The following is a 24223-nucleotide window of genomic DNA, read 5'->3' as shown; positions in this document are numbered from 1 at the left end:
CCAAATTTCAGGCTGGTGTCCTTGCCCACACTTCCCCAGGCTGCTGTCTGTGGGACTTGGGTACTAAATCTCCCTGGTAAATGTGCATCTGGATGGTTATAGATGGGTTCAGAGATTACAAGGACCTCTTCTGGTTATAAAGAATGTGCCATAGTCTGAGGAAACTGGTCCTCTGAGGCCACTCATGTCCCCTTTCCCTAGAGCGGAGGACGGGCACCTCCCTGGAAAGGTTCTGGGACCTTCACATTCCAGGGACCTTGGACAAATCTTTTCTTTCTCTACTGGGAAACCCTGCCTAGACCTTCCCGGAAGATGGAAATAGGTGGGAGCTAGTCCCCTCCCGCCTGCCTCTGCTGGCCCCAGGCTAGTCGGCAGGTGGACTCTGGGCCTGGGGACAGGAACAAAGGGTTCAGTCCAAGGACTCATAGAGGCCCAAGGATGCAGCCTTTGTGGGTGTTCATATCTTTTAGTCCTGTTGGTTCAGGGGCAGGGTTGGGTGGGTGCCAGTGATACATGCCTGGCGTGGGCAGTCCTACTGGCCCAGCTCAGGCTCCAGGAGGGCCAGAACAGTAGGTCCCTGTGCTGGGGCAGACACCATGCTCCTGCTGCTTCTCCCCAGACCCAGCTGGGTGAGGGTGTCGATGAGGCTCATGCACTTCGAGGTGACCCACAGAGACTGAGCCCTGAGTCTGGTGTGGAGGGGGCCTCATGTGGGGTCTGTCCCCTCATGTGTGACCTACCCCCAGCCCACACACAGCGCCTGGTCCACATCCAGTCGATGCTGAAGCGCGCCCCCAGCTACCGGACGCTGGAGCTGGAGCTGCTCGAGTGGCAGGAGCGGGAGCTCTTTGAGTACTTCGTGGTGGTGTCCCTCAAGAAGAAGCCGTCCCGAAACACCTACCTCCCTGAAGTCTCCTACCAGTTTCCCAAGGTGAGGCCATCCCCATCCCTGGCGCCCCTCCTCTACCATGTTTTCTCTGCCTGGCCCTTCTGGGCAAGGAGAGAGACCCTGTTCCCGCCATAGCACCACCTGGCTGCCGGGAGGGGAGACGGGCCTTCAGGGGCTGTGGGTGTTTGTGCAGAGGGTGAGGGCAGGGAGAACCCCTCCCGGTGTGCTTAGAGTAAAACGACAAGGATTACAAGTTTCCTGAGGAAGGGCCCCCGGCTGCTTTCTCTCTAATTCACATACTATATAATTCACCTACTTTAAGTGTGCAACTCAGTGACTTTTAGTATATCCACAGAGTTGTACAGTCAGCTTTAGAACATTTTTATCAGCCTGAAAAAAAAACTCTGTGCCCATCAGCAGTCACCCCCCTTTCCCCATCGACCTTACCGCTTACCTCTCCTTCTCTGCCTGTCACCATGCCCTGGCCTCCATTCCCTTCCTTTAACACGCAAGCCTTTCTCTCTGCCATAGCATCTGCCTGGAATGTTCTTTCTCAGCTCATCTCATGGCTGCTGGCTCTTTTTTTCATTCTTCCTTCGCTGCTCAGATAGTTCCTTTTCCAGATCTTTCCAGATACCCTACAGTAGCCGCTGCCCTGCCCAGTTCTCTCTGTCATATCACCCTTGTGACACTCTGAACTGTTGTTGTTTCTCCCTCTCCTGACCGGAACGTGCAGGGACAGGGACCTGTCCACTTGTCTCCTCCATACCCTAGTGCATGGCACAGTGCCAGGTGCCACAGGCAAAGTGCTCATTTGACACACATGGAATGGATGAATGATGACTCAGCCCACAGACCCCTTTGTAAAAATTGGGAGTGGGGACAGGGTTTGCTGAGAAGCATGCCAGTTGGTAGGATGCCATCTAGGGCTCTCGGGGGGGAGATGCTTCTCGCCACCCCAGGTTCTGTGCCTTCCCTTGTCTATTTCTCCCCATTCCTCTTCCCTGCAGCTGGACCGACCCACCAAGCAGATGCGCGAGGCAGAGGAGAGGCTCAAGGCTATTCCCCAGTTTTGCTTCCCTGATGCTAAGGACTGGCTCCCCGTGTCAGAGTATACCAGGTGAGGCCTGGCCTGGGCTGGCCGGAGGGAGGAGGAGAAGGGCAGAGCCCACCCTAGTCCCACCCTCCTCTCCTGCAGCAGCCTGGCCCTTCACCCTTCCCTGGGATGGCAGGCCCTCTTCTTGGGGGCTGTCTCTTGGGTCCTCTGATGCTTCCCTGATGCCAGACCTCTCCCTGTTCCAGTGAGACTTTTTCTTTCATGCTGACTGGGGAGGATGGCAGCAGACGCTTTGGCTACTGCAGGCGCTTACTGGTAAGTAGGGCCATTCAGTCCTCAGGACTGGGCCAGGGTTTGTATGTTTATGTGCCCTTCTGCAACTTCAGTTTGTACGTGTCCTATGTTCTGCTTTGTCCTTTGTTCCCGGGGTCACCCCTACATACATACACACACGCATGCGCACACATGTACTCACGTACAACACACACTCACACACATACACTCACACACTCACATGCACCACATATACTCATACACAACACACACTCTTACACACACATATACACTCACACACACACACACACACACACACAGTCTCATAGATGAGGTACTCCTGGGATGGCAGGACTCAAAGTGGCTGCTCTGACTGGCCCTGGGATCTAAGATTATGTGTAATAAGAGGAGAGAATGGATTGCCTTCTACTGGGCTGCCATATGTTTTTAGCTTACCTATACTTTTTCTTTTCATTCATTTGCCTTGGGCTTCTGAGCTCTGATTGCTAATTCTGAAGGCAGGACTGTGTCATCCCAGCCGTGTGGGTGTGTGTGAAACAGATTGGAGTAGAGGAAAAGCCCCCATTCCTAGCCAGTCTGATGTGGGGAGGCATCTTGTCCACCGTCTGGTAGGACTGGAGGCCGAACAGGAACAGAGCAGTACCTTCTCTGGGTTCTGGGAGAGATGCCTCGAACTTACGGGAAAGGGAAGGTTTTGAAAACAGAAGCTATGTTGTGGAGAGAGAAGCCCTTTTCCTACCTCTCTTCCCATTAGTCCTGGGAAATAGATCGAGGTGATGGTAAGAGTCCAGTTGCACTGTCCCCTGGAACTCACCAGGAGTGTTGTTGGCTATGTTTTGGGGTTCCCAAGCCTTAGTAGGAGAAGGCCTTAGTAGATGCCAGTCTAGGGGCAGATGAGGGGGGTCCTCAGCAAGGGTAATGTATAGCAGGGACCCCAAATGAAGGATTCGGGGCCATTCATTCTTTCAGAAACAGGTATCATACACCTCTTGAGGGTCAAGTAACATGCTAAAGGCACATATCAAGATATGTTAGACATGCCTGGCCAGTGTGGCTCCGTGGTTGAGCGTCGACCCACACACCAAGAGGTCACTGGTTCAATTCCCGGTCAGGGCACATGCTCAGGTTGTGCGCCCGATTTCCAGAGCGGGCAAGCAGGAGGTGGCCAATCGATGTTCTCCCTCATTGATGTTTCTGTCTGTCTCTCCCTCGCCCTTCCTCTCTCTCTAAAATCAATAAAGAAAAAAAAAGATATGTTAGACATGGACCCTCCCTTTAGATAGTAGAGCAGAGGGGCAGGACTTGCAGTGTAGAAGGGGAGACAAAGGAAATAAACTATTTTTTTTTTTTTTATCCTCACCGGAGGACATTTTTCCATTTTCCGTTCAGGTAGAGTGGGAGGGAGAGAGAGGAACAGAGAGAGAGAGAGAAACATCGACGTGAAAGGGACACATCGAGTGGCTGCCACCTGCATGACCAACAAGGGCCGGGGACAAACCGCAACCCAGGTACGCGCCCTTAGCGGGAACTGAACCTGGGTCTCTCCAGACCACAGGCCAACGCTCTAACCGCTGAGCCAAACCGGCCAGGGCGGAAATAAACTATTATGTAGGACCTATTATGTTCCAGGCTAGATGCTTTCAGTATGTCATTTTCTTCAATCCTCAAAATAACCCATAAGGTAGCATTATGTCCATTCTGTAGATTAAGAAGCAGACTCAGAGTTGACTGACTTTCCAAAGTCAAACAGGCAGTGAGGGACAGAGCCACATTTATTCCCAAGTCCTTTACCACCAAGCCTGGTGCTCTTGGACCACCCCAAGGGTAGTCTGGGGAGGAGTGATATATGGATATAGAATGCCCAGGGCATGGGGCTAAGGGGGTGTGGAGCAGTAGAGATGCAGGTGGTGAGCCAGGCGGAGGCCTGCATGCCCCGGGTTCATCTGGGCCTGAAGGGGAGCACTCGGAAGGCTCCCTTTGCAGGAGCAGAGACGGATCAGAGCTGCTCCTTTGCAGTGGGCCTGCTGCCCCCAGGGAAGAGCATGTTTGTCCTGGCGAGCTCAGAGAGGGCCTGGGCTGGGTCCCTGCCAAGGGGGCTGGCACTAGCTCGGCATTCCTGCAGATTGGACACAATGATTCTAACCCAAATCCCACATACTTGATTTAATCACTTGGGCTTTAGGGGAGGCGGGGGAGAGGGAAGGATTGAGGAGTGAGTTTCAGACCTAATATGGACAAAAACAGATTCTGCCTTCTCTTTAGATCTGTGACGTGTGGCCAGCAGGTTTGGAGACTGAAATAGCCCCATCTGCATTTGCTTAGCAGCCTGCATGAGGGGCCAGCACCTGCTGCTCTCCTCCCTCCCCACCAGGCCTTGCCAGGCACTCCAGGTCTCTAAGCCAGAGGCGGCCACAGAGCCCTGCCAGCCCCTGGCTGCAGCAGTAGACTCCTGTGGACTCACCCCAGCCTGTATTTCAGGGCCCCTGACATGGGGAGCTCTCAGTGCACATCCTCTGCAGCTGCCCACCTTTCAAATCCACTTTTTTCCTTTATTTTCCTCTACTCTGTAGCTTTCCTCTGTTCTGTGGCTTTTTACATCCTATTCTCTTCCTTCTTGTCAGAAAATAGCATGCTTTAGAGGTAAAACAGCAAATTGGAGGCCAAAACAGACCCCTGGTTCCATGACTTTTAGGTGCATGATCTTGGGCAATGGCTTCATATTTTTCACTCAGTTTACTCATCTATAAAATGGGGATAATAGTGCTTATCTCACAAGTTTAGTTCAGTAACGTACCAAGCCCAGGACTCAGATATGGTAAACATATAATAAGTAGCAGCTCGCTCCCCTTATCTATTTCCATGAGTCTTCCTAGAATGGGGATGGATCAAGGACGTGAGGAAGGAAAGAGCAACCGAGGAAAGGAATGTTTTGCAGAATGTCCCCTGTTGAGAGGGCAGAAGACTCTGTGGCTTGCTGCTAAGAATGTACACAAGTTCCTCTCATTGCACTCTTGGGGGTCCCAGCCTTAGGATGTAAACCCACACATCCTATTATAGCCTCTGCCAGACTGCTGTGTCCTTTGCCAGCCCCGCCGGCGACCTCCTGGAAGGCAGGGTAGAGCCTGGGTAGAGCTTTGCAGGAGCCTGGCACCTTGGGCTGGAAGGCCTACCAGAGGCTGAAGCCTGCCCCACAAGAGTAGCAGCCTCTCCTTTGGGGCCTGGTCGAGGAGAGGTTTAGCAGCTTGGAGCCTTCTTCCACTGGAAGAGTAGTCCTTAGTTCGCAGTTCCCAAGGAAAAGGAGCCAGAGGTAATCATGCATTCTCTCTGTCTGTGTCTCTCCTCCCTGTCCCGGCCCAGCCAAGTGGGAAAGGGCCTCGGTTGCCAGAGGTATACTGTGTCATCAGCCGCCTTGGCTGCTTCGGCTTGTTTTCCAAGGTAAGAGGCTCTGGCTTCCTTCCTTCCCCTCCCCCCGCTGACAGCTCCCATAGGAGTATCTGCAGCCAGCTGAGATGAGAAAACCACCTGTGTGTGGGGGGGAGCGGGGAGAGAAAGAGGGAATGCAAGCGAGAAAGGAACAAGGGCAGGCAAGTGCTCTGCCGCCTCCTGACCGCCAGCCTGGCTCCTCATGCAGCCAGCGGGCCTGTCCCAGCTCCCGCACCAGCCATGTCTGCTTGTGTCACAGCCCCCCTGGGCCTTGGGTGGAGACAGGCTTCTTGGGGACAGAGACCACCATGGGGAAGCCAAGTGCCCAGAGACCAGACTCTCAAGTGGTATTTCCTTTGCCCAGCTACTCAGCTCTTGGCGCCTGAGGCAAGGACTGAGTAGGGGCACAGCAGTCACTGGGTGCCAAGGGCAATGGGAATGGTGGGAATGTGAAGCTCCCGGAAAGACAGTCTTCCTGTCTCCCAACTTTTGGCCTGAGCTGGTCAGATGCCAGGCTGCCCTCTTCTCTGCCCAGGAGGTCGGGAAGGGCAGTGCCCTGACACCCTTCCTTTTTGGGCTGCTGGTGGCGGGCACAGGTCCTAGATGAGGTGGAACGACGGCGTGGGATCTCCGCTGCGCTGGTCTATCCCTTCATGAGAAGTCTCATGGAGTCACCCTTCCCTGCTCCAGGGAAGACCATCAAAGTGAAGACATTCCTGCCCGGCGCTGGCAACGAGGTAGGGATTTGTGCTGCCTCTTCTCTCAGACTAGGGCTGTGGCTGTAAGGCCTGCCCCGCCAAGGGTGCAGTCTCCGGGAGGCACAGAGCATGGCCCCGTCCTCGCTCTCCAGGTTTGTGCACCCCCTCAGTAGGCACCGAACTCTCTGCCCAACTCTCTGCAGCTCCTCGGGGTGCCCCTGGCCTGTTTGGACGACCCTGCACCCCGCCTGCCCTCCTCTCACTCCTTCATCACGTGGTGGCTGTGTGTTCTCTCACAGACAGGGTCAGGCCAGACCGCAAAGTCAGCGTCCTAACGTTAAAGAGGGGCGCAGGTCTGTCCGTGCGGAGTCGATTGTCCAGTGGGAGAGACTGACACTAAGGACATGCTTCTACATGTAAACGTGATCCCTACACGTGTTAGGTGCCAGCTGAAAGCACAGGTGTGAGCGTGCGTGACAAGGGACCTGCCTTAGACTCGGGGCCAGGAGGGGCCTCCTCTGAGGAAGGGACGTTTCAGCTGGGGCCCAAGGTGAGGCGTCCACTCCGTGAAGTGGGAGGAGGGAGACGGAAGAGAAGGGTATTCCAGCGCACACGAAGGCAGGCGCTGGGGAACTGTGTGAGTGCTCGTCAAGGGACTGGAAGAAGGCCAGGTGGCTGACAGGGTGGAGAGGCCAAAGCACAATGTGCCTGCTAGGCCAAGGCGAGGATTTTGAATTTTATTCAAAGCAGGGCTATAAGAGTGAGATATGTTTTTAAAATCTCACTCTGGCTGTTACATAGATAACGAATTGGGGTGAAAGGAGAGATACCGGGTAGGCCACTGCTGCACAGTGTAGGCATGGCATGATAGTAGCTTGGATTAAGTGTGCTAGAAAAGATGACGAGAAGTAGATGGATGAGATGCATTTTAGAATTAGGATCATGAGCACTTTGTGCTTGATTAGACATAGGGAATAAGGTTAGGGAGATTTTAAGGCTACCTCCCAGCCTTCTGGCTTGAGCAGCAGGTAGCTGACGGAGCCCCTGCTGGAGGAGTAGGTTAAGAGGAGGAAGAGTTTGATTTCGTACAAGTTGCCTCTAAGATGCCTGTGAGACTCCAAGAGAAGGTGTGGTAGCAGAGTGCACATAGGGGAGAGACAAGAGCAGGCCCCGGGGCTGCTCAGTCCTGAGGGGCTCGGACGCTGAGAGGTCCGTGGTGGAGCAGCAGCCCTGGATTGAGAAGGTAGGAGGCATGCCGGGAGAGGGCAGGGCTCGGAAGCCAAGGAGGGGGCATGTCAAGAAGGAAGGACTGCCCTGGCCAGTTTGGCTCAGCGGTTGGAACGTCAGCCTGCGGTCCAGAGAGACCTGGGTTCGGTTACTGCTAAGGGCATGTACCTCGGTTGCGGTTTGTCCCCAGTCCTGGTTGGTCATGAGGGTGGCAACCACTTGATGTGTCCCTTTCACATCGCTGTTTCTCTCCCTCTCTCCCTCCCACTCTGTCTGAAGAAAAAATGGAAAAATGTCCTCAGGTGAGGATTAAAAAAAAAAAAAAAGGAAGGAAGGAAGGACTGATCAATACTGCCACGAGTCAGCGTGAGGATGGCAAGATGCCTTGACAAGGGTGGACTGCAGAAGAGTGGGGGCTTGGGGGCCAGAAGCCAGAGCTGTATGAATTGAGAAGTGAATGGATGGGGGTGAGCAAGTGGAAACAGCCTGTGTGGACATTTTTTCCAGAGGCTTGGCGGTGGAGAAAACTAGGGAAGGGGACAGTGGTTGGAAGGAGGTGTGGGCCAGGAGAGTTTTTTGAGGATGGTTGTGTGGATGCTGGTAGGAGTGGCCCCTCAGGGGATGCAGAAGGGAGGGGGTGATCCTGCTGTCATTGAAAGGCCCTGGTGGTGGGATCCAGGGAGGGAACGGCCTTTATTAGGGGAGAAGGGCACATCTTTGTGTGAAGCCAGGGAAGGGCGATGGCTTGTAGAGTGTGGATCCTCATCTGATGGCTTCTGTTTTCTCAAAATAGAGAAGGTCATCTTCTGAGAGTGAGAGCTGGGTGCTGGGTTCTAGGAGAGGGAAGAAGAAATAAATCCATGATTGCAGAGAGGGGAGAGGCACTAAGGAGAGAAATGTTGGGTTTGCGGGGAGTGGCGAATACCATTTAAGGCCTTTCTCTTAGCCTCCCTTCACCCACCGTTGTTTGGAGGGACTTTAGGCTTCATGAGTGGTCTGGTTGGGACAGGCGACTCTGCCCCAGAGCCCCACAGCATGCTGGGAGATCTTCAGGATGTGGTCACTGTGACTTGAGTTGCTTCCTGTCCGTGAAGCCTGCTTCTTTTTGCCTAGAAGACACTTCCCTTCTCTCCAAGTTCAGCACCTTGTGCCGAGCTGCTGCCCCCGATGAGGTGGGCACCCTTCCTCAGAGCCCTCTCAGCCCCTCTGCAGGTGTTCGTCATGTTTTCTCTGTCCTGACACCAGTCTCCAGGGATGTGATTAGGCTCTTCCGGGCCTACTGGGCTGTGCGCTCCTGAGGGCAGGGATGAAGGACTAGAGGCCCAGATCCGGAGCTTCCGGGTGGATCCTCGCTCCCCGGAGGGTGCCCGAGGGCGGCAGGAGCACAGGGCTGTGTGCTACGGGGCAGAGCCTCTGGGACAGCACACAGGCTCTCGGGAGCAGGGTGGAGGCACTTCACTGTGACTTCTGGTCGAGACAGGAGGGGTGCAAAGGTCTCCGGCATAATTGTGGTGTGGGATTCCTTCAGCCCACATTCACTGAGCATTTTGGGGTACCCAGCATGGGCTCTGTGGGAGTACACCATCGGAGGCAGAGATGGGGCATAAACAGATCATTAGGGGGACGTGTGCCCATTTTGCTGCTTCTCTGGGGCCCAGAGGGATGAATACTGAGCTAGGACTTAAACTTCACTTGCTTAGACCCCGAGGCACCAATGGGATGATGTGGGGTGAAGGCCCTTGAAGAGAGCTCTGGCACCACAGGCTGTGAGAGGGCGCTTGTCGTCTCTCGGTTCTTGGGCGACCTGCACGTCCATGCCGTGTGCACATTTCGCCGAGGGACCCAGGGTGAGACTGGGCAACAGCAGTGACAGCACTTAGGTGTGGCCTGAGGCCAGCGGTTCCCTGACTCACACTGCTAGGGCCCACCGCCACCCTCCACCCTCAGAACTGCGCCTGGGGAAGTGGCTCTGCGCGGTGGCACTGCCCATGGATGTGCCCTTGCCACCCCTTGGGAGGAGAGATTGCTGGGCCTGGGCCTGAGGAAGGAAGCCGGCCTCCTGGCAAGGTTATAGGATAGGCAGCCTTTCCTCATGTCTTTCTTGTCCCTGACTAGACAGGTGGACAGGTAGAGAGGTGAGGACAGCAGGACAGACAGCCTCTGGAAGGAAATTCTTCTAGCAGGAAAGGAAGTGGGGGGCATGGCGACAAAGACACTAGCTTTGCCTTTCCCGAGGTGGGTGAGAACAGAGCCCGGGGTGCGAGATGCTCTTCCTATGGCCATCCATTGTGGGGTCTGGTCCGTGTGGGGGCCAAGGTGTTTGCTTGGGGAGATGGGCAAGAGGGCGGGGAGGACCCCACAGATCAAGCTCTGCTGTTGCCTCATTCTCCTTACCTGTGAGAGCAGTCAGCTCTCCTCCTCCCTTTCCTGAGAGCCTGATGGGTGGCCCCTCGGCCCCTTCTGGAGCCTCCCCACATTCACCGAGGTGTCTGATGGGGCACAGAGCCATGGTCTGAGGGGAGGAAGAGACTGGGTCTTACTGCACAGGGGCCAAGGAGACCCTGGAGAAGAGAGTGGGAAGGGAAAGCAGCATCCAGTCACCGTGAAGGACCTGGGAGTGCACCCACCTGGCCTGCTGCGACCCCTTTCCCGCCGCTGTCCTACAGGTGTTAGAGCTGCGGCGGCCCATGGACTCCCGGCTGGAGCACGTGGACTTCGAGTGCCTGTTCACCTGCCTCAGTGTGCGCCAGCTGATCCGGATCTTCGCCTCTCTGCTGCTGGAGCGCCGGGTCATCTTTGTGGCAGATAAGCTCAGGTAGGGCCAGCAGGGCAGGGTGACGAGGGGAAGGCACATCACTGATTCGTGCAGCATGTATTTACGAGCCCCAGTCGGCCAGCCCCTGCGCACGTGTGTGCGTGTGCGTGTGGTGAGGTGAAGATCCAGTGGAGAGGGAAAGGTTGGCAAGCCTGGGAAGAGAGGTGGTTGAGGAGCAGTGCTCGGGAGCACACACAGTGGCAGGATCGAGACCCCAGTGGAGGGCTTGGCCTGAGGAAGAGGAGGGACACTTCTTTTGCAACAGCCAAGACTGTGCAGATGCTTATACAGGATGTGCAAAAGTAGGTGTACAGTTGTGAGTACGCAGAACACAGTTTATTCTTGTATTGGTATTTATTAATTGTATTGTTTTTCATACAAGCAACTGTAAACCTACTCTTGCCCACTCCTGTATATGTCTATGGAGAGGTAAGAAAGTCAGGCGATTTCTGGCTGAGGGCCGCATTTCCGCCCGAAGGGGAGGCAAGGCCATCTCTGTGGGATGCTGAGTTTGAGGAGTGACAAACCCTAGGAAGAGTCCCCACGAGGAAGGGGCCAGGGCACTGACTAGGGGTAGGGGACGTACGAGGAGTGCTGGGCCAGCCACTGAGGGGCCAGCCGAGGGTGTCACTTGGAGTAGGTAATTGATCACTGTGACCCGGGGCCAGGCACTTGGGGATTTGTGGAGAAGGTGCTGAAGGCGCTGGGGAGGGGCGTGGTTCAGGAACGTTGGCCACACTGGCACAGGGAACAAGGAGAGGTACGGAACTGGAGCCTCAGGGAGGCTGGGAGGCTGGTTCAGGAGGAATGAGAGAAGAGCTGGATGCTCACAAGTCTTGGTCTGAAGCATTGGCTCTGACGATTTTAGAGGAGTTCCAGATGCCAGGGTCTGGTGGTGGCCATGGGAAGGGTGACAGGAGTGTCACTGGACATGAGGCATTCTGGAAGATGCCAAGCTCTTCTAGGCCACCAATGTTTTTTTTTTTTAAAGAGCTTAGTCTTGCTGCTATAGCACAATAGTATAGACTGGTAGCTTATAAACAACATAAATTCATTTCTTACAGTCCTGTATGCTGGAAGTCCAAGATCAAGGCACTGACACGGTTGCACTGTGGTGCGGGCCTGCGTTCTGGTCCACGGCCAGTGCCTTCTCCCTGTGTCCCCATGTGGTGGAAGGGGCTAGAGATCTCTCTGGGTCTCTGTTGTAAGAACACTGATCCCATTTACAAGGGCTCCTTTCTCATGACCTAAGTGCCTTCCAAAGCCCTACCTCCTAATATATTTTGGGGGTTAGGATTTCAACATATGGATTTGGGGAGACACAAACATTTAGGGGAGACCATAGCAAAGCATGTATGTGGGGGGTGGGACAGTCAGAGAGAGGACGAGATCTTGGCAGCACATTGTCTATTTTTTATTTTTTTTCCTCACCTGAGGACATTTTTCCATTTTTTGTTCAGATGGAATGGGAAGGAGAGAGAGAGAAACATCGATGTGAAAGGAACACATCGAGTGGTTGCCACCCACATGACCCAACTGACCCAACCAGGGCCGGGGACAAACTGCAACGGAGATACGTGCCCTTAGCAGGAATTGAACCCGGGTCTCTTTGGACTGCAGACCGACGCTCTAACCGCTGAGCCAAACTGGCCAGGGCTATTTTTTTTATCAGAGAATCCACCACAGGAAGCAGTGCTTTCTCTAAGGGGTGAGTTCATTCGTCCAGGCATTAAGCTGCCTGCTGTGTGCCATACCCGTGCCAGGTGCTGATGTGGGAGGCAGAAAGGAAAAGTCCTCCTTCGGGTTTGTCCCGGGAAACCCAGGATCCCTGAGCTGTTTCTGTCTATGTGTGAGGGGCTGGCGAGGGGAGCAGGAGGAATGGACTTCCCAGTGCCACCGGGGCAGGACCCCCGGCCCACCCTTAGCCCAGGAGAAGGAAAGGAGGAAAAACCAAAGCTGTGACTTTTCCAGGAAATTCTAAGTTTAAAAATGAAAACTTCCCCTTACTCCTCCTCGTAGCCTTAGTGTTTCTCTGTCCCACTGTCCTGTGTATTTTGTGGGCCCCCCAGGCCGGCAGCTGGAGCTGGCCAGATACGACAGCTCCATGGGCCCTGCCCGCCCTGGTGCCTCTCTGCCATCCACGTTCACTGTCCACCAGCAAAACCCCAGCTGCCCAGCTGTGAGGCTCTGGTCTGGCCAGACCTTGGTGCCCCTAACAGAACCTGGACCCTGAGGCCTTTATTCTGAGAGGTTCTGTTCCCTCACTGGGGGCAGAGTGTCCGCTTTGCCACCCCACCCTTAGCCCAGCTCCAGTATGGCTATGAAAACAACTATTGTTTCTTGCGGCTGCAGCTGCCTCTGAGCACATTCTGAACCATTCAGGGAGGAAAATGCCCCAGGGTCCTGTTCTTGGCCTGGCTGGGCATTCAAATTCTGCCAGTCTTGGATCTTGGAAAAGATGTGTTGCCCTGGGCCTGCCTCTCACTGGAGAGGGGTAGGGAGCCCAGTGATGGACACAGGCCTGGAATGTGGTCAGGGCTCAGTGCAGCCAGCCCCTGTCCGGTGCTCATGATTTAGGTATTCCACAAGTCCTTTGACCCTTGACTTGGTTCTGATGTCCGTGTGTGTGTGTGTGTGTGTGTGTGTGTACGTACGTGCGTGCACAAGCTTTGCAGCGATCAGACCTAGGGAGTATACAAAGCCTTTAGCCTCCCAAGTCCCACTGGAGGAGATTGTGGAAGTCAGTGTGTCCCCAGGCCCTGTGATCACCTTTCTCCAGATCTTTTTCAGATGGCTCTCCTTGGGGTGGGAGAGCTGTGGTCCCCAGGGGAAGGGCTGTCAGGGCCAGGACACCTGTGTCTCTGTCTCAAGGCCCAGCAGTATTTTGGGTGTCCACAGGGTGGCAGGGCAGCCAAGCAAGGCACTGGCTAACAAAACACTCGTGACCATCCAGAGATCCTTCTAGAAGAGGGGTTTTGTTTCTGTCGTGGATCAGAACCATGTCCTCTGACTAGCAGGACATTAGTTGTGAAAGGGCAAGAGTCACACTGGAGCTGATCATGTAGGGACCAAACTTCGGTGGCGAATAGGTGGGACGAATAGATGTGAAGGAAAGGGTGGGACAGTCAAGCTTGAAAGTGATCTTGACTGTGGGCCTCTGTCTCCTTATCTGTAATGTGGTCCCTAGAGGAGGGCCTTTGACTTTGCTCCTGACAGATGGAAAGTTCAGGCCGGGGTGTCTCCTGTGCCTTTCCCCAGCCCTCAACGCACCCAGGGCGTGTGCGCTCACTTGTACCTTCCAGCTAGCATCCTAGAGGTTGTCCTCAGCTCCCATTGGTCATTCTGCTTGCACAGCTGGCCCTGTAGTGCACCTGGGCATAGAGGCCTGGAGCCCCCTCTAGGCAAAGAGAGGGATGACCCCACTGAGACCTGTGGCTATTTTTTGGAGCCTGAGAGGAAAGATGGTAAGAATGGTGCCAGCCCCCTCACCTCAGTCAGACCACGCTTTCCAATCCAGGAGAAGAAGGGATGGAGAGAGGGCAGAACAGCAGAAGTAACGCTGGGCTGGGAGACAGGAAGTCTGACTGTGTTGCAGGTCTGCACTTGTGATTAAACTGACCCTGGGTATCGGTGGCCCCAGCTGTAAGATTGAACTGATGAGATGACCTATGTAGGACCTTCCAGCTCTTACATGCTGTGAATTTGTGATCAACTCTTACTCACTTTACCTTTGTGCTTCCCAGCCTGAGCTGGTACCCCTGCACGAGCCAGGCCTGCCTGTGCATTTGAGTGGCCCTTTGGTGGGGGTGGGGTTGAGTCCTTTGTGTGTTCTAGCATTGCTACATACCTTCCTGGTTATTTTCTAGATAGAGTCACCAAAGAAGGTAGTACTCGTGTCACTGGGGCTCTGACCAGTGGGAACGTGGGGGCTTCACTGGCTTGTAGGGTCAGACTCAGGTGTAAACCCCATTAGCATTTATTTGTGTTGCACTGGGAGGTTTAACATAAAAGGATGTTCTGAGCCCCCAGCAGGCTCTAACTCCCCTTCCTTGAAGGTTCTGGACCTGGCTTCAGGCACTTTCTCTCTCTCTGTCTACCAGTACCCTCTCCAGCTGCTCCCACGCGGTGGTGGCCTTGCTCTACCCCTTCTCCTGGCAGCACACCTTCATTCCTGTCCTCCCGGCTTCCATGATTGACATCGTCTGCTGCCCCACCCCCTTCCTGGTTGGCTTGCTCTCCAGCTCCCTTCCCAAGCTGAAGGAGCTGCCTGTGGAGGAGGTAGGCCACCTGGGGAACCAGCTGGTGGGGCGGGAAGAAGGAAGGGACTGAAGGAACAGAAACCCCCAGGAGGGAAGGGCAGAGGGGGAGTGGAGGCGAGAAAAGCCCTGGGATCTTCTCATCTGTGACCTCTGGGCCTTTCTACCTAGCTCTTGCCCTTTCTCCCTGGGACGACTGTTCCCAGCTGGAGTTATTCCTGTTGTCTGACCCTGGGAATCAGGGGGTGTGGAGGCCTGGGGAGGGCATTGCAGGGATTCATACCTGAATCACTGTTGCTAATGACTCTGTTCCTCAGGCACTGATGGTGAATCTGGGATCTGACCGATTCATCCGACAGGTAAGAGTGGGACGCCGCAGAACGTGGCCTGCCCTCGGGTGGGTGCTTATTTGACACAGACGGCAGAGCAGCCAGCCCTGTTGCACACACTGCCCGACCTTCACCGCCTGTTTGTTGAGCTGTCTGGGTTCCACAGCCACAGAACAGACAAGGGTGGGAGAAGGTCATCTGGGAAGTCTAGACCTCTGGGCTCTGCCACCTTTGAGCCACATGATTTTGCACAGGCCTCTGAACTGCTCTGAGCCAAGTTCTCGTCTCTAAACCAGGCACGGTGATAGCACCTGCCTTGAAATGTTGCTGGGGGATTGATCACACATGACACATAGACTGCCATGGAATGTAGGTTTGCATTTATTGTTGTCAACTTCGAAAAGCATTTTTTGGTGATGGAGATCCTACTGGCTTTCTTCTACAAAGAGTACAGCCTAGCCCTGGCCGGTTTGGCTCAGCGGTTAGAGTGTCGGCCTGCAGTCCAGAGAGACCCGGGTTCGGTTCCCGCTAAGGGCATGTACCTCGGTTGCAGTTTGTCCCCGGCCCTGGCTGGTCGTGCAGGTGGCAGCCACTTGATGTGTTCCTTTCGCATCAATGTTTCTCTCTCTCTGTTCCTCTCTCTCCCTCCCACTCTACCTGAACAAAAAATGGAAAAATGTCCTCGGGTGAGGATAAAAAAAAAAAGTACAGCCTGATGCTGTACCCCTGGGAGTGTGCAGTCTGTTACACAGCATCCACAGAGCTACAACTCCAGGTACAGGCATCGTTGTAGACACTGAATGTAGAGACAGGGATGACAACCTAACCTCATGCCTGAGACACAGGCTGGGCCACAGTCTCCCCACCCCAAGCCAACTGCACTTCCCACCTGGAGCTGAAGATGGAGGAATTGGGGAGACTGCATCAGGATGCCAGTCTACCCTTAGCTGGTCCTGTGAATGCCACCCCCTGTACCACTTCTTATCCATGTGACCTTGGACAAGTTTCTTAACATTTCTGGGCCTCAGCTTCTCATCTTGAAGTGAGGTTGATAAATAGTATCAGGGTTATTGGGAGAATTGAATGAGATAGTATATTTAAGTGATTCAAACAGGGCCTGGCACATAGTAAGTGCTCAGTCAGTGTCGGCTATGATCATTATCACTGAGTATTTTCCTTCCCCTGCAGATGGATGATGAGGACACGTTGTTACCTAGGAAGTTACAGGCGGCTCTGGAGCAGGCTCTAGAGAGGAAGAATGAACTGATCTCCCAGGACTCTGACAGCGACTCCGACGATGGTGAGTGAGGCTTTGCTACAGCGCAGCCAGCTCTGGCTCCAGACTCCCTCTGCTCCGGGTCTGGGCCTCGTGTGGCGGGACTGTTTCTATGCACCAGGCCCTTCAGGCTGATGTGGTTCCAGTTGTAGGACTTTGATCTCACTCTAGCCTAGAATTCTCTACCCCCTCACCAGTGGGGTTCAGGGAGTTACGTCTTGACTAGGTCTGAGGGGAGAGAAGTATTGTGGTATTTTATCAGAGGGAGTTCAGGAACATAACAGTACTGAGGCTGCTTCTTGGGTGGCCCAGGCAACAGAGCTACCCTCTTCCCTCTGAGTCTTCTCTACCTCAGGAGGCTTGGGAAAGAGAACCCAGACCTGTAACAGCTACAAAGACTCTTCTTGATGACAGGAAACTAGTCAGTCCTTCCCCTTGGGAGATGGAGGGCAAGCTCTCCCAGTGAAGCCAGGAAAACCACCAAGGGCATGGGGTGTGGGGAAAGGGGTCCTCTGGTCTCTGATTTCAACTTCAATCATGTGGCAAGTATTGCCAGCTTCCATGTTCAGCGCAGTTTCCAGCCTCCAAGCTTTGGGCTACTTATAAGCCTAGGAGCACAGGAGGTCTTTTCAAGAACAGATAAGTGGTTCTGGCTGGGAATTTTGTTGGGGAGAGGGAGACACCACTAGCTGGAGGTCGAAGATGCAGGCTCTTGACCTGAACCTCATAGATTTTGTTTTCTCTTCCAGAATGTAATACCCTCAATGGGCTGGTGTCGGAGGTGTTCATCCGATTCTTTGTGGAGACTGTTGGGCACTACTCCCTCTTCCTGACCCAGAGTGAGAAGGGGGAGAGGGCCTTTCAGCGAGAAGCCTTCCGCAAGTCTGTGGCCTCCAAAAGCATCCGCCGTTTTCTTGAGGTTTTTATGGAGTCTCAGATGTTTGCTGGCTTCATCCAAGACAGGGAACTAAGAAAGTGTCGGGCAAAGGGTAAGGTTAGAAGAGCTTGGGGCTGGGGTCCGTGGCCCTTCTCTAATGTTTGTTACCAGCAGGGCTGAATAACTCAGCACTAATGGAAGCTCTTGGGTATTGGCTGGGGCCATGCCTCCTAAAGTCCCTTTTCTTCTGATAGAAACTCCTAATGGAGCTTTCTTCTCCTCCTGTTTCAGTACACACCCACAGGCTGCTGCCATGTGGCTAGAGAGGGGATCATCTCCTCCAAGAACAGTATGCCATTGGTTGCCCATCCCCTCCTCAAACATCCTTCTTGTTCAGAAAGACCTGACTGAGCAAGTTGGGCGATCTGAGAATCCAGAGTTGCGAAGGCCCTCCGAGAGAAATGAGCTAGCTAGCTCTCTGTCTTAGGTTGGTGGCAGAAGGCATTCAGAGCAGAAGGTCCTCTTCTCTCTAGTTACTTCATTAGCTCTGTTCACTCTAGGGCTTTTTCACCTCATCAACATCTTTCTGCCGAAAATCAGGGTTATTATTCTGCCCACTAATACTGTCCACTTAGCCTAACAAACCTTTTTGAAACAACATGGTAGAGTGGTCTAAGGGAACTAGAGAAGGTGTCTACCCAGGAGCAGCTTTGAAACGAGGAGTAGCATCTTTGTCATAATGCAGCTCACTATGTGCACCTCAGAGCAAGGTAAGGAGGGCCTCCAGCCGTGATCAGTGAACACCAGTGAGATGTCACTAATGACTGTTATGATAAGCCAGTCTGAATCCTAAGATGCCGCTGTAAATTATAATTGCAGATCACTGGTTTCTACATTTTTGGGATCTGGGCCCTGTTGTTGGCCTCCTCTTCCCTTCCTCCTGTGACCATTCTTTTCCCTGCTTCTGTTTCTCCTCTTCCCCAGGCCTCTTTGAGCAGCGAGTAGAGCAGTATTTAGAGGAACTCCCAGACACTGAGCAGAGTGGAATGAATAAGTTTCTCCGAGGTTTGGGTAAGTAGCCTTATCATTGATGGATAGATGTTCACCAGCAAGGGAGGGTCTGAGGGGATCTGTACCCCAGACTGCTCTAAACCAATGTCAAAGGGTATTTATACTGGGCTACAGACAGAACAGGAAGACAGCCCTTGGTGAAGAGAAGGTTCCCAGCCCAGTGCTTCAGGGGCATTTAGCACAGTATTTACCAAATTGCAGAACCAAGAGAAACCCCAGATCCTCACCGGAGTCAGGTCTGGGTGAATAGGAGGGCCACTAGGACCAGAAAGCTTTCCTCTAGGCCACGAGGGGTCTGCAAAACTAGCAGTGCCAGAGTGCTGTGTCTGAAAACCTCCACTCTTTTCAAAGAGCTCAGCCAGTTAGACCATAAAATGTCTCAGTTTAAAGGGAAATTGAAGCCAAAGAAGTTAAATGCTTGCCCAAAGTCAAACAGTGATTATTAACCAGTGTCTTCATTAGAGCTCCAGAGTGTTTTCCCTTCCATGGATCAGATCTGTCATAAGCCAGTCTGTCTAATCCTCTCTCCAACCGAGCGGGTTAGGGCTGTCAGAAGAGATGTCATTGAAGTATTCTCACTCTTGCCCTTTCTGGCCCACAGGCAACAAAATGAAGTTCCTCCACAAGAAGAATTAAGCCCCTTTCCCACAGTGCCTTGTAGAACCTGGAGCCTGGGGAGGGGGCCCAGCCTGGGACCTTCTGGGCTGCTGTGGCTGCTCTGTCCCCACAGACCCCACCCTCCAAGCCAGCCCACCTCTGCCTTCATATCCCAGATACTGTTTGTAAATAATCTGCTGTAAGCTTTCTTATCTGTTTTTGTAACAAGCAAAGAGAATCTGGTAAATATTTGTATATTCCCGAGAGGCTGGGTGCTTTCCTGCCCTGCCCTGAGCATGGATGAAGTTTTGCTGGGTGCTGGTGACTGGCCAATTATGTGCAGCTGACTGTCTCAGCCAAACCACTGATCTTCCCCTAAAGGCCTGCCTGCCTGAGGCCCCTGCTGCCAGTCTCGGGCCATGGAGAGCAGATGCTGTCTTGTTATGTACAGGGGGACTATTTTTAAAAAAAATTTTTTAGAGTTTTTATTTTTTTCTAGTAGTCCCCCCTCCCCTAACCCTGTTTTTCAAAGGCAAAGGTCAATCAATCCCCATTTGCAGCATGACACCAGGCTCTTGGGCTTGGCCTTCTCTTGTTCCTCCCACCTTGGTGATGGTCAGTGAGTCATGGGAAGCCCACCCCCCAGCTCTGCCAGTGCTCTCCGGGCCCGGCTCCCAGTCAGTGATGGCCATGATGCGGTACAGGGCATCCCTCCTTCCCACCATCTACGGGTGTTCTCAATAAACAGTGTACAGTTGTTTGGGCCCAGAGCCCCATGTGTTCCTTGGTTTCATTATCTATAATTTTCTCTCCTGGGGGATGGACTGAGATAGGCCATTCAAGGGTGAAACACCATCATGCAGGAAATTGAGTACTTGATTACAAGTTTAGCTTCAGAAATAGGGTTCTGTGGTCTGACTTGTATGACTAGTTTTTTTTTAATTGATTTTAGAGGAAGGGAGAGAGACACAGACATCGATTTGTTGTTCCATTTATTTATGCATTCATTGGCTGATTCTTGCATGTGCCCTGACCAAGGATCAAACCCACAACCTTGGTATATCGGGATGATCCTCTAACTAACTGAACTACCTGGCCAGAAAATATGACTAGTCTTAAGAGTTAGAAAATACCTAATCATCATTCTGGTTCAGCTTCCCTCTCTAATAGCCAACTGTTCAGACTCTATGTCAGTGTTTCCAGTGAAGGAAAATTCTTTCTCATTGCCCTTAGGCTCTACTATTAGGTGAATCTTAACATTTTCCTGTTCGGTATGAAGCCCTCAAGACATCATTGAGTATCCTGACATTGGTGGAAAGAAGCCCTGCTAAAGCCAACCTAGGGCTTGCTGATAGCCCTGCGGAGAGCCTGTGGCTCCTCCATGTCACTCTGTGAAGTTATTTCTGTTGGAACCCTAGGACTGAATACAGAAAGTCCTGCTCCCTGCCATGGAAGAACAAGGAGAGAAGCAGGGTGGGGAATATGGGTGGGTTAGGCTTTCTACCTACCCAAGGCCTTTGCAGAGCACAGACCTTGAAAATTCCCAAGATGAGGCATTGAGCTGGAATTCTGTACATTAGTATTGGGTCTGGATCTGGAAGGATTTGAACTGTGAAGTCAAGTTTTCCTATTCTTCCACCCTAGCCTACTTAAATAGGAGACAATCCCATTCTTAGCTCCCTTTCCTCCTTCTCTACATCTCCAATGAGGCCTGTGCAGATCCCAACCTGTCTACGATTTGGGGTTGCTGCCTGCCTCATAAAGCAAAGTAGAGGATTGTCTCCTCCTCTGAAAAACCTCCTACATAGTTGGCCTCGGCATCTTCCAGGAATAGGAGGGCAGAAGTTGAGGCCTCATGAGTCTGGGTTTCCAGTTGAGGTAGAGAAAAGACCGTGGTTATAATCAGAAAGTCCAAAATGGGGTGTAGTTACCTCCAGGATGTGTCACTATTAACACAGCCTGAGATTTGTGACAGTCATAGAAGTGGATTCCTTAATAATAAATAATACAGTTTCCAAAAAGTGCTTTTTTTCCTCTCCTTTCCGTCTGTTTTTTTAATCCTCACCCGAGGACATTTTTTGATATTTTGTTCAGATAGAGTGGGAGGGAGAGAGAGGAACAGAGAGAGAGAGAGAAACATCGATGTAAAAGGGACACATCGAGTGGCTGCCACCCGCACAACCCAACCAGGGCCGGGGACAAACTGCAACCGAGGTACATGCCCTCAGCAGGAACCGAACATGGGTCTCTCGGGACCGCAGGCTGACGCTCTAATGGCTGAGCCAAACCGGCCAGGGCCTTTCCATCTGTTTTTAAATGTGGCTTCAAAGAATCCACAAGATGTGATCAGATCACAGGATATATAGGTGTAAATTTTTTGGGTGGAAGGTTAGATACATTTATGTATCTTTAAAATCTTAAAAAGTCCTGACTGGTTTGGCTTCGAGGTTAGAGCATCAGCCCAAGGGCTGAAGGGTTCTGGGTTCGACTGCCAGTCAAGGGCACATACCTGGGTTGCAGGTTTGATCCCCAGCCAATCGATGTGATGTGTCTCTCTTACATCCATGTTTCTCTCTCTCTCTCTCTCTCTCCCTCCCACTGTATCTAAGAATCAATGGAAAAATATCCCCGGGTGAGGAAACAAACAAACAAACAATAATTTTAAAAGACTTATGATTAACTCTAGGGATTTCTTCCTCCTCCTATGGTCCACAACTCTCATCTCAATTCAGAAAACCAATACTGGCACATAATGGTTTAGAATGAGCTGCAAGGACCCATACAGTGATTGCTATGGACAAGGCCCAGAAGTCTTATGGGAATCGAATTTGGTGTATCCAGGGGACCTGGTTTGGGGTTGACAAAAAAGTGTTCAGGGCTTATTTCCACATTCTGCTTTCATCAGATCTCTGAACCCCTACACAGATGGTTCGCAACCATGTCAGATCCAACACTCGCCTTTTCCATAGCAAATACTATAACTCCTTCATTATCCTGAAATGAAATTCACAGATAATATAATGTACCTAAACACATCTTTAACTTTTTTTTTCCTTCTTTTTACTGATTTTAGAGAAAGGGAGAGGGAGAGAGAGACAGAAACATTGATGAGAGAGAACATCAATTGGCTGCCTCCTGCATGCCTCCCACTGGGGATTGGACCCACAACCTGGGCATATGCCCTGACCTGGGAATCGAACTGGCGACCTCTTGGTGCATGGGTCGACATTCGACCACTGAGCCACACCGGCTGGGCAACACATCTTAATTATAATATAAAAGGAAAAATAAAGGGAAGTACTTTATTAAAAAAAACACCATACATTTAAATAACTAAATGCTTGGGCACAACTGTACTAGAAAATACAGTGGTGTCAGATGTTTACACTTGATACACAGAATAACGGACTGAATAGCTGCAGGCAGATAAAAGTGTGCTGTATTAGAAACTCATCTTCTATTGAGTAGGTGTTACCACTGGCAAGTTTTCTGGAATGAACAATTTCTGTTAATATTCTGAACAAAACACTATGTGGGCTTCCCCTGACTTAAACAGTATTTGGATCCTGGAAAACTGAGAAGTAGGTTGAAAACAAAACCAAAAAACCCCACAACACGTATTGATTACATGTAAATGGAGTTAGGTTCTAAGGTAGATTTTGTCCTTCGTTAAGAAGAATCCACCCATCCACTGCAGGACAGCTAGCATCCCTGCTTGCTTCCCCTCCATGACTGTGACCCCAGCCCCATGGTACTGCCACCTTTGAGAACAGGTGTCCTTTAACAGTGCCAGCCTGACAACCCTGGGGCAACTACTCGGACAAGGCAATGCTGTCTCCTCTACTAGAAGTCCCAGTGCCTATGGGGTGTCGGCCCTCATCTATTCTAGAGTTCAGAAAGGCCCTTGGTTTTCTCCTGTAATCAGTCTGGTCACTTTGCAAGAAGGGCAGGCTACTCCATTGGGTCTTCCTAAATGCTCTTTTCAGTCAGTAATCACGTTCCCGTAAACTGTAGTGTTGAAATGAGGAGTCTGGGTTTTTTAAATTTAGGCAGTGTTTTGAAGGAGTGCCCTTGGAAAGCATTATTACTCCAAGTGTGGTTCACGTTGGATGGTCTGTGTAATTAGGGCCCCAAGAAAATCATTCTAATTGCAATCACAGCTCAGTTAAATTTTTGCTAAAAACAATGTATTTCACATGTGGACTTGAAACCTACCTTGTTTCCCCAAACAACAACAACTTACAATAGGAATAAGAGTAAAACAAAACTGGCCTGAGCGGGGCCAGAGGGAACACCCCTTCCGTTCGGACAGCAGGGAGCCACGCCGGGCGGGGCTAGCATTCCAGAACGTCTTCATTTACGGCGGTGGGCGGGGCAACCTCAAAGGTCGTGACACCTCCGGAATGGGAGAAATCATTACTTCTCAGCACTGGCAAGTTCTTGGCAAGTTTTTTTTTTTTTTTTTTTTTTTTTTTTTTTTTTTTTAATCCTCACCCGAGGACATTTTTTGATATGTTGTTCAGATAGAGTGGGAGGGAGAGAGAGAGAGAAACATCGACGTGAAAGCGACACATCGAGTGGTTGCCATCCACACGACCCAACCAGGGCCGGGGACAAACTGCAACCAAGGTACGCGCCCTTAGTGGGAACCGAACCCGGGTCTCTCCGGACCGCAGGCCGACGCTCTAACCGCTGAGCCAAACCAGCCAGGGCTCTTGGCAAGTTTTAAAGTTATTTTTGTCCGGCCCTGGCCAGTTTGGCTCAGCGGTTAGAGCGTCAGCCTGCGGTCCACAGAGACCCGGGTTCGTTCCCGCTAGGGGCATGTACCTCGGCTGCAGTTTGTCCCCGGCCCTGGTTGGGTCATGTGGGTGGCGGCCACTCGATGTGTCCCTTTCACATAGATGTTTCTCTCTCTTCCTCTCTCTCCTTCCCGCTCTATCTGAGTAAAAAATGGAAAAATGTCCTCGGGTGAGGATAAAAAAAAAAAAAAAAGTTATTTTTGTCCGTTTATATCGCCTTTTAATAGGGAAGTACTATGCGTTTCCCCCTCACCGGAAACCCCGTGTGTTTCGTTCTTCCAGCACATCCCGTGTGTGTGCCGGTACTTGTTTAGCCCCAGGTGCCTTGCACATAGGCGTGCTCGCGGTCTTGACAAACCGCACCAGTGAATTCTGACAGGTTTGGAAATTCCCGCCTGGAAACGAAGACCATGCCCCCTGTTCAGCGCCGCGCGAACGGGACTTGGGAAGCGAGCCGGTCGGCGGAGACTTCTGCTCTGCAGGCGGCCCACGCGCCCGGGGCCGGGATTAAACCTCCCGCCTCGCGGGCGGGCAGAACGGGCGCCAGGCCCCGCGCGCAGGCCCCGCCCCCGCCCGACAGGCTGAGCCGAGGGATGGAGCCGGCGCCGACTGTGC

At 52.4% G+C, this 24223-nt stretch overlaps 1 protein-coding gene across 4 annotated transcripts in view; it reads left to right on the top strand.

Annotated features, from left to right (window-relative positions):
• DENND2B (DENN domain containing 2B) overlaps positions 1–19580 on the top strand; it is a 159142-nt gene extending 139562 nt beyond the window's left edge. For 3 of the 4 annotated variants that reach the window (XM_036258639.1, XM_036258642.1, XM_036258640.1), the window contains 12 exons: positions 747–931; positions 1900–2009; positions 2192–2261; positions 5598–5675; positions 6260–6400; positions 10255–10403; positions 14504–14681; positions 14977–15018; positions 16177–16288; positions 17014–17253; positions 18126–18212; positions 18814–19580. In XM_036258639.1, the coding sequence (XP_036114532.1) occupies positions 747–931; positions 1900–2009; positions 2192–2261; positions 5598–5675; positions 6260–6400; positions 10255–10403; positions 14504–14681; positions 14977–15018; positions 16177–16288; positions 17014–17253; positions 18126–18212; positions 18814–18848 (1427 nt within the window). In that variant the 3' untranslated portion in view covers positions 18849–19580. The remainder of the gene's footprint in view (positions 1–746; positions 932–1899; positions 2010–2191; positions 2262–5597; positions 5676–6259; positions 6401–10254; positions 10404–14503; positions 14682–14976; positions 15019–16176; positions 16289–17013; positions 17254–18125; positions 18213–18813) is intronic. The other variant, XM_036258638.1, reaches the window with a different exon arrangement.
• The last annotated feature ends 4643 nt before the right edge of the window (positions 19581–24223 follow it).

Source organism: Molossus molossus, unplaced genomic scaffold (genome assembly GCF_014108415.1).
Source record: "Molossus molossus isolate mMolMol1 unplaced genomic scaffold, mMolMol1.p scaffold_m16_p_13, whole genome shotgun sequence".
Classification (NCBI taxonomy): Eukaryota; Metazoa; Chordata; class Mammalia; order Chiroptera; family Molossidae; genus Molossus; species Molossus molossus.
The sequence above is the reverse complement of the archived record's forward strand: the minus strand, read 5'-3'. Positions and strand labels throughout refer to the sequence as shown.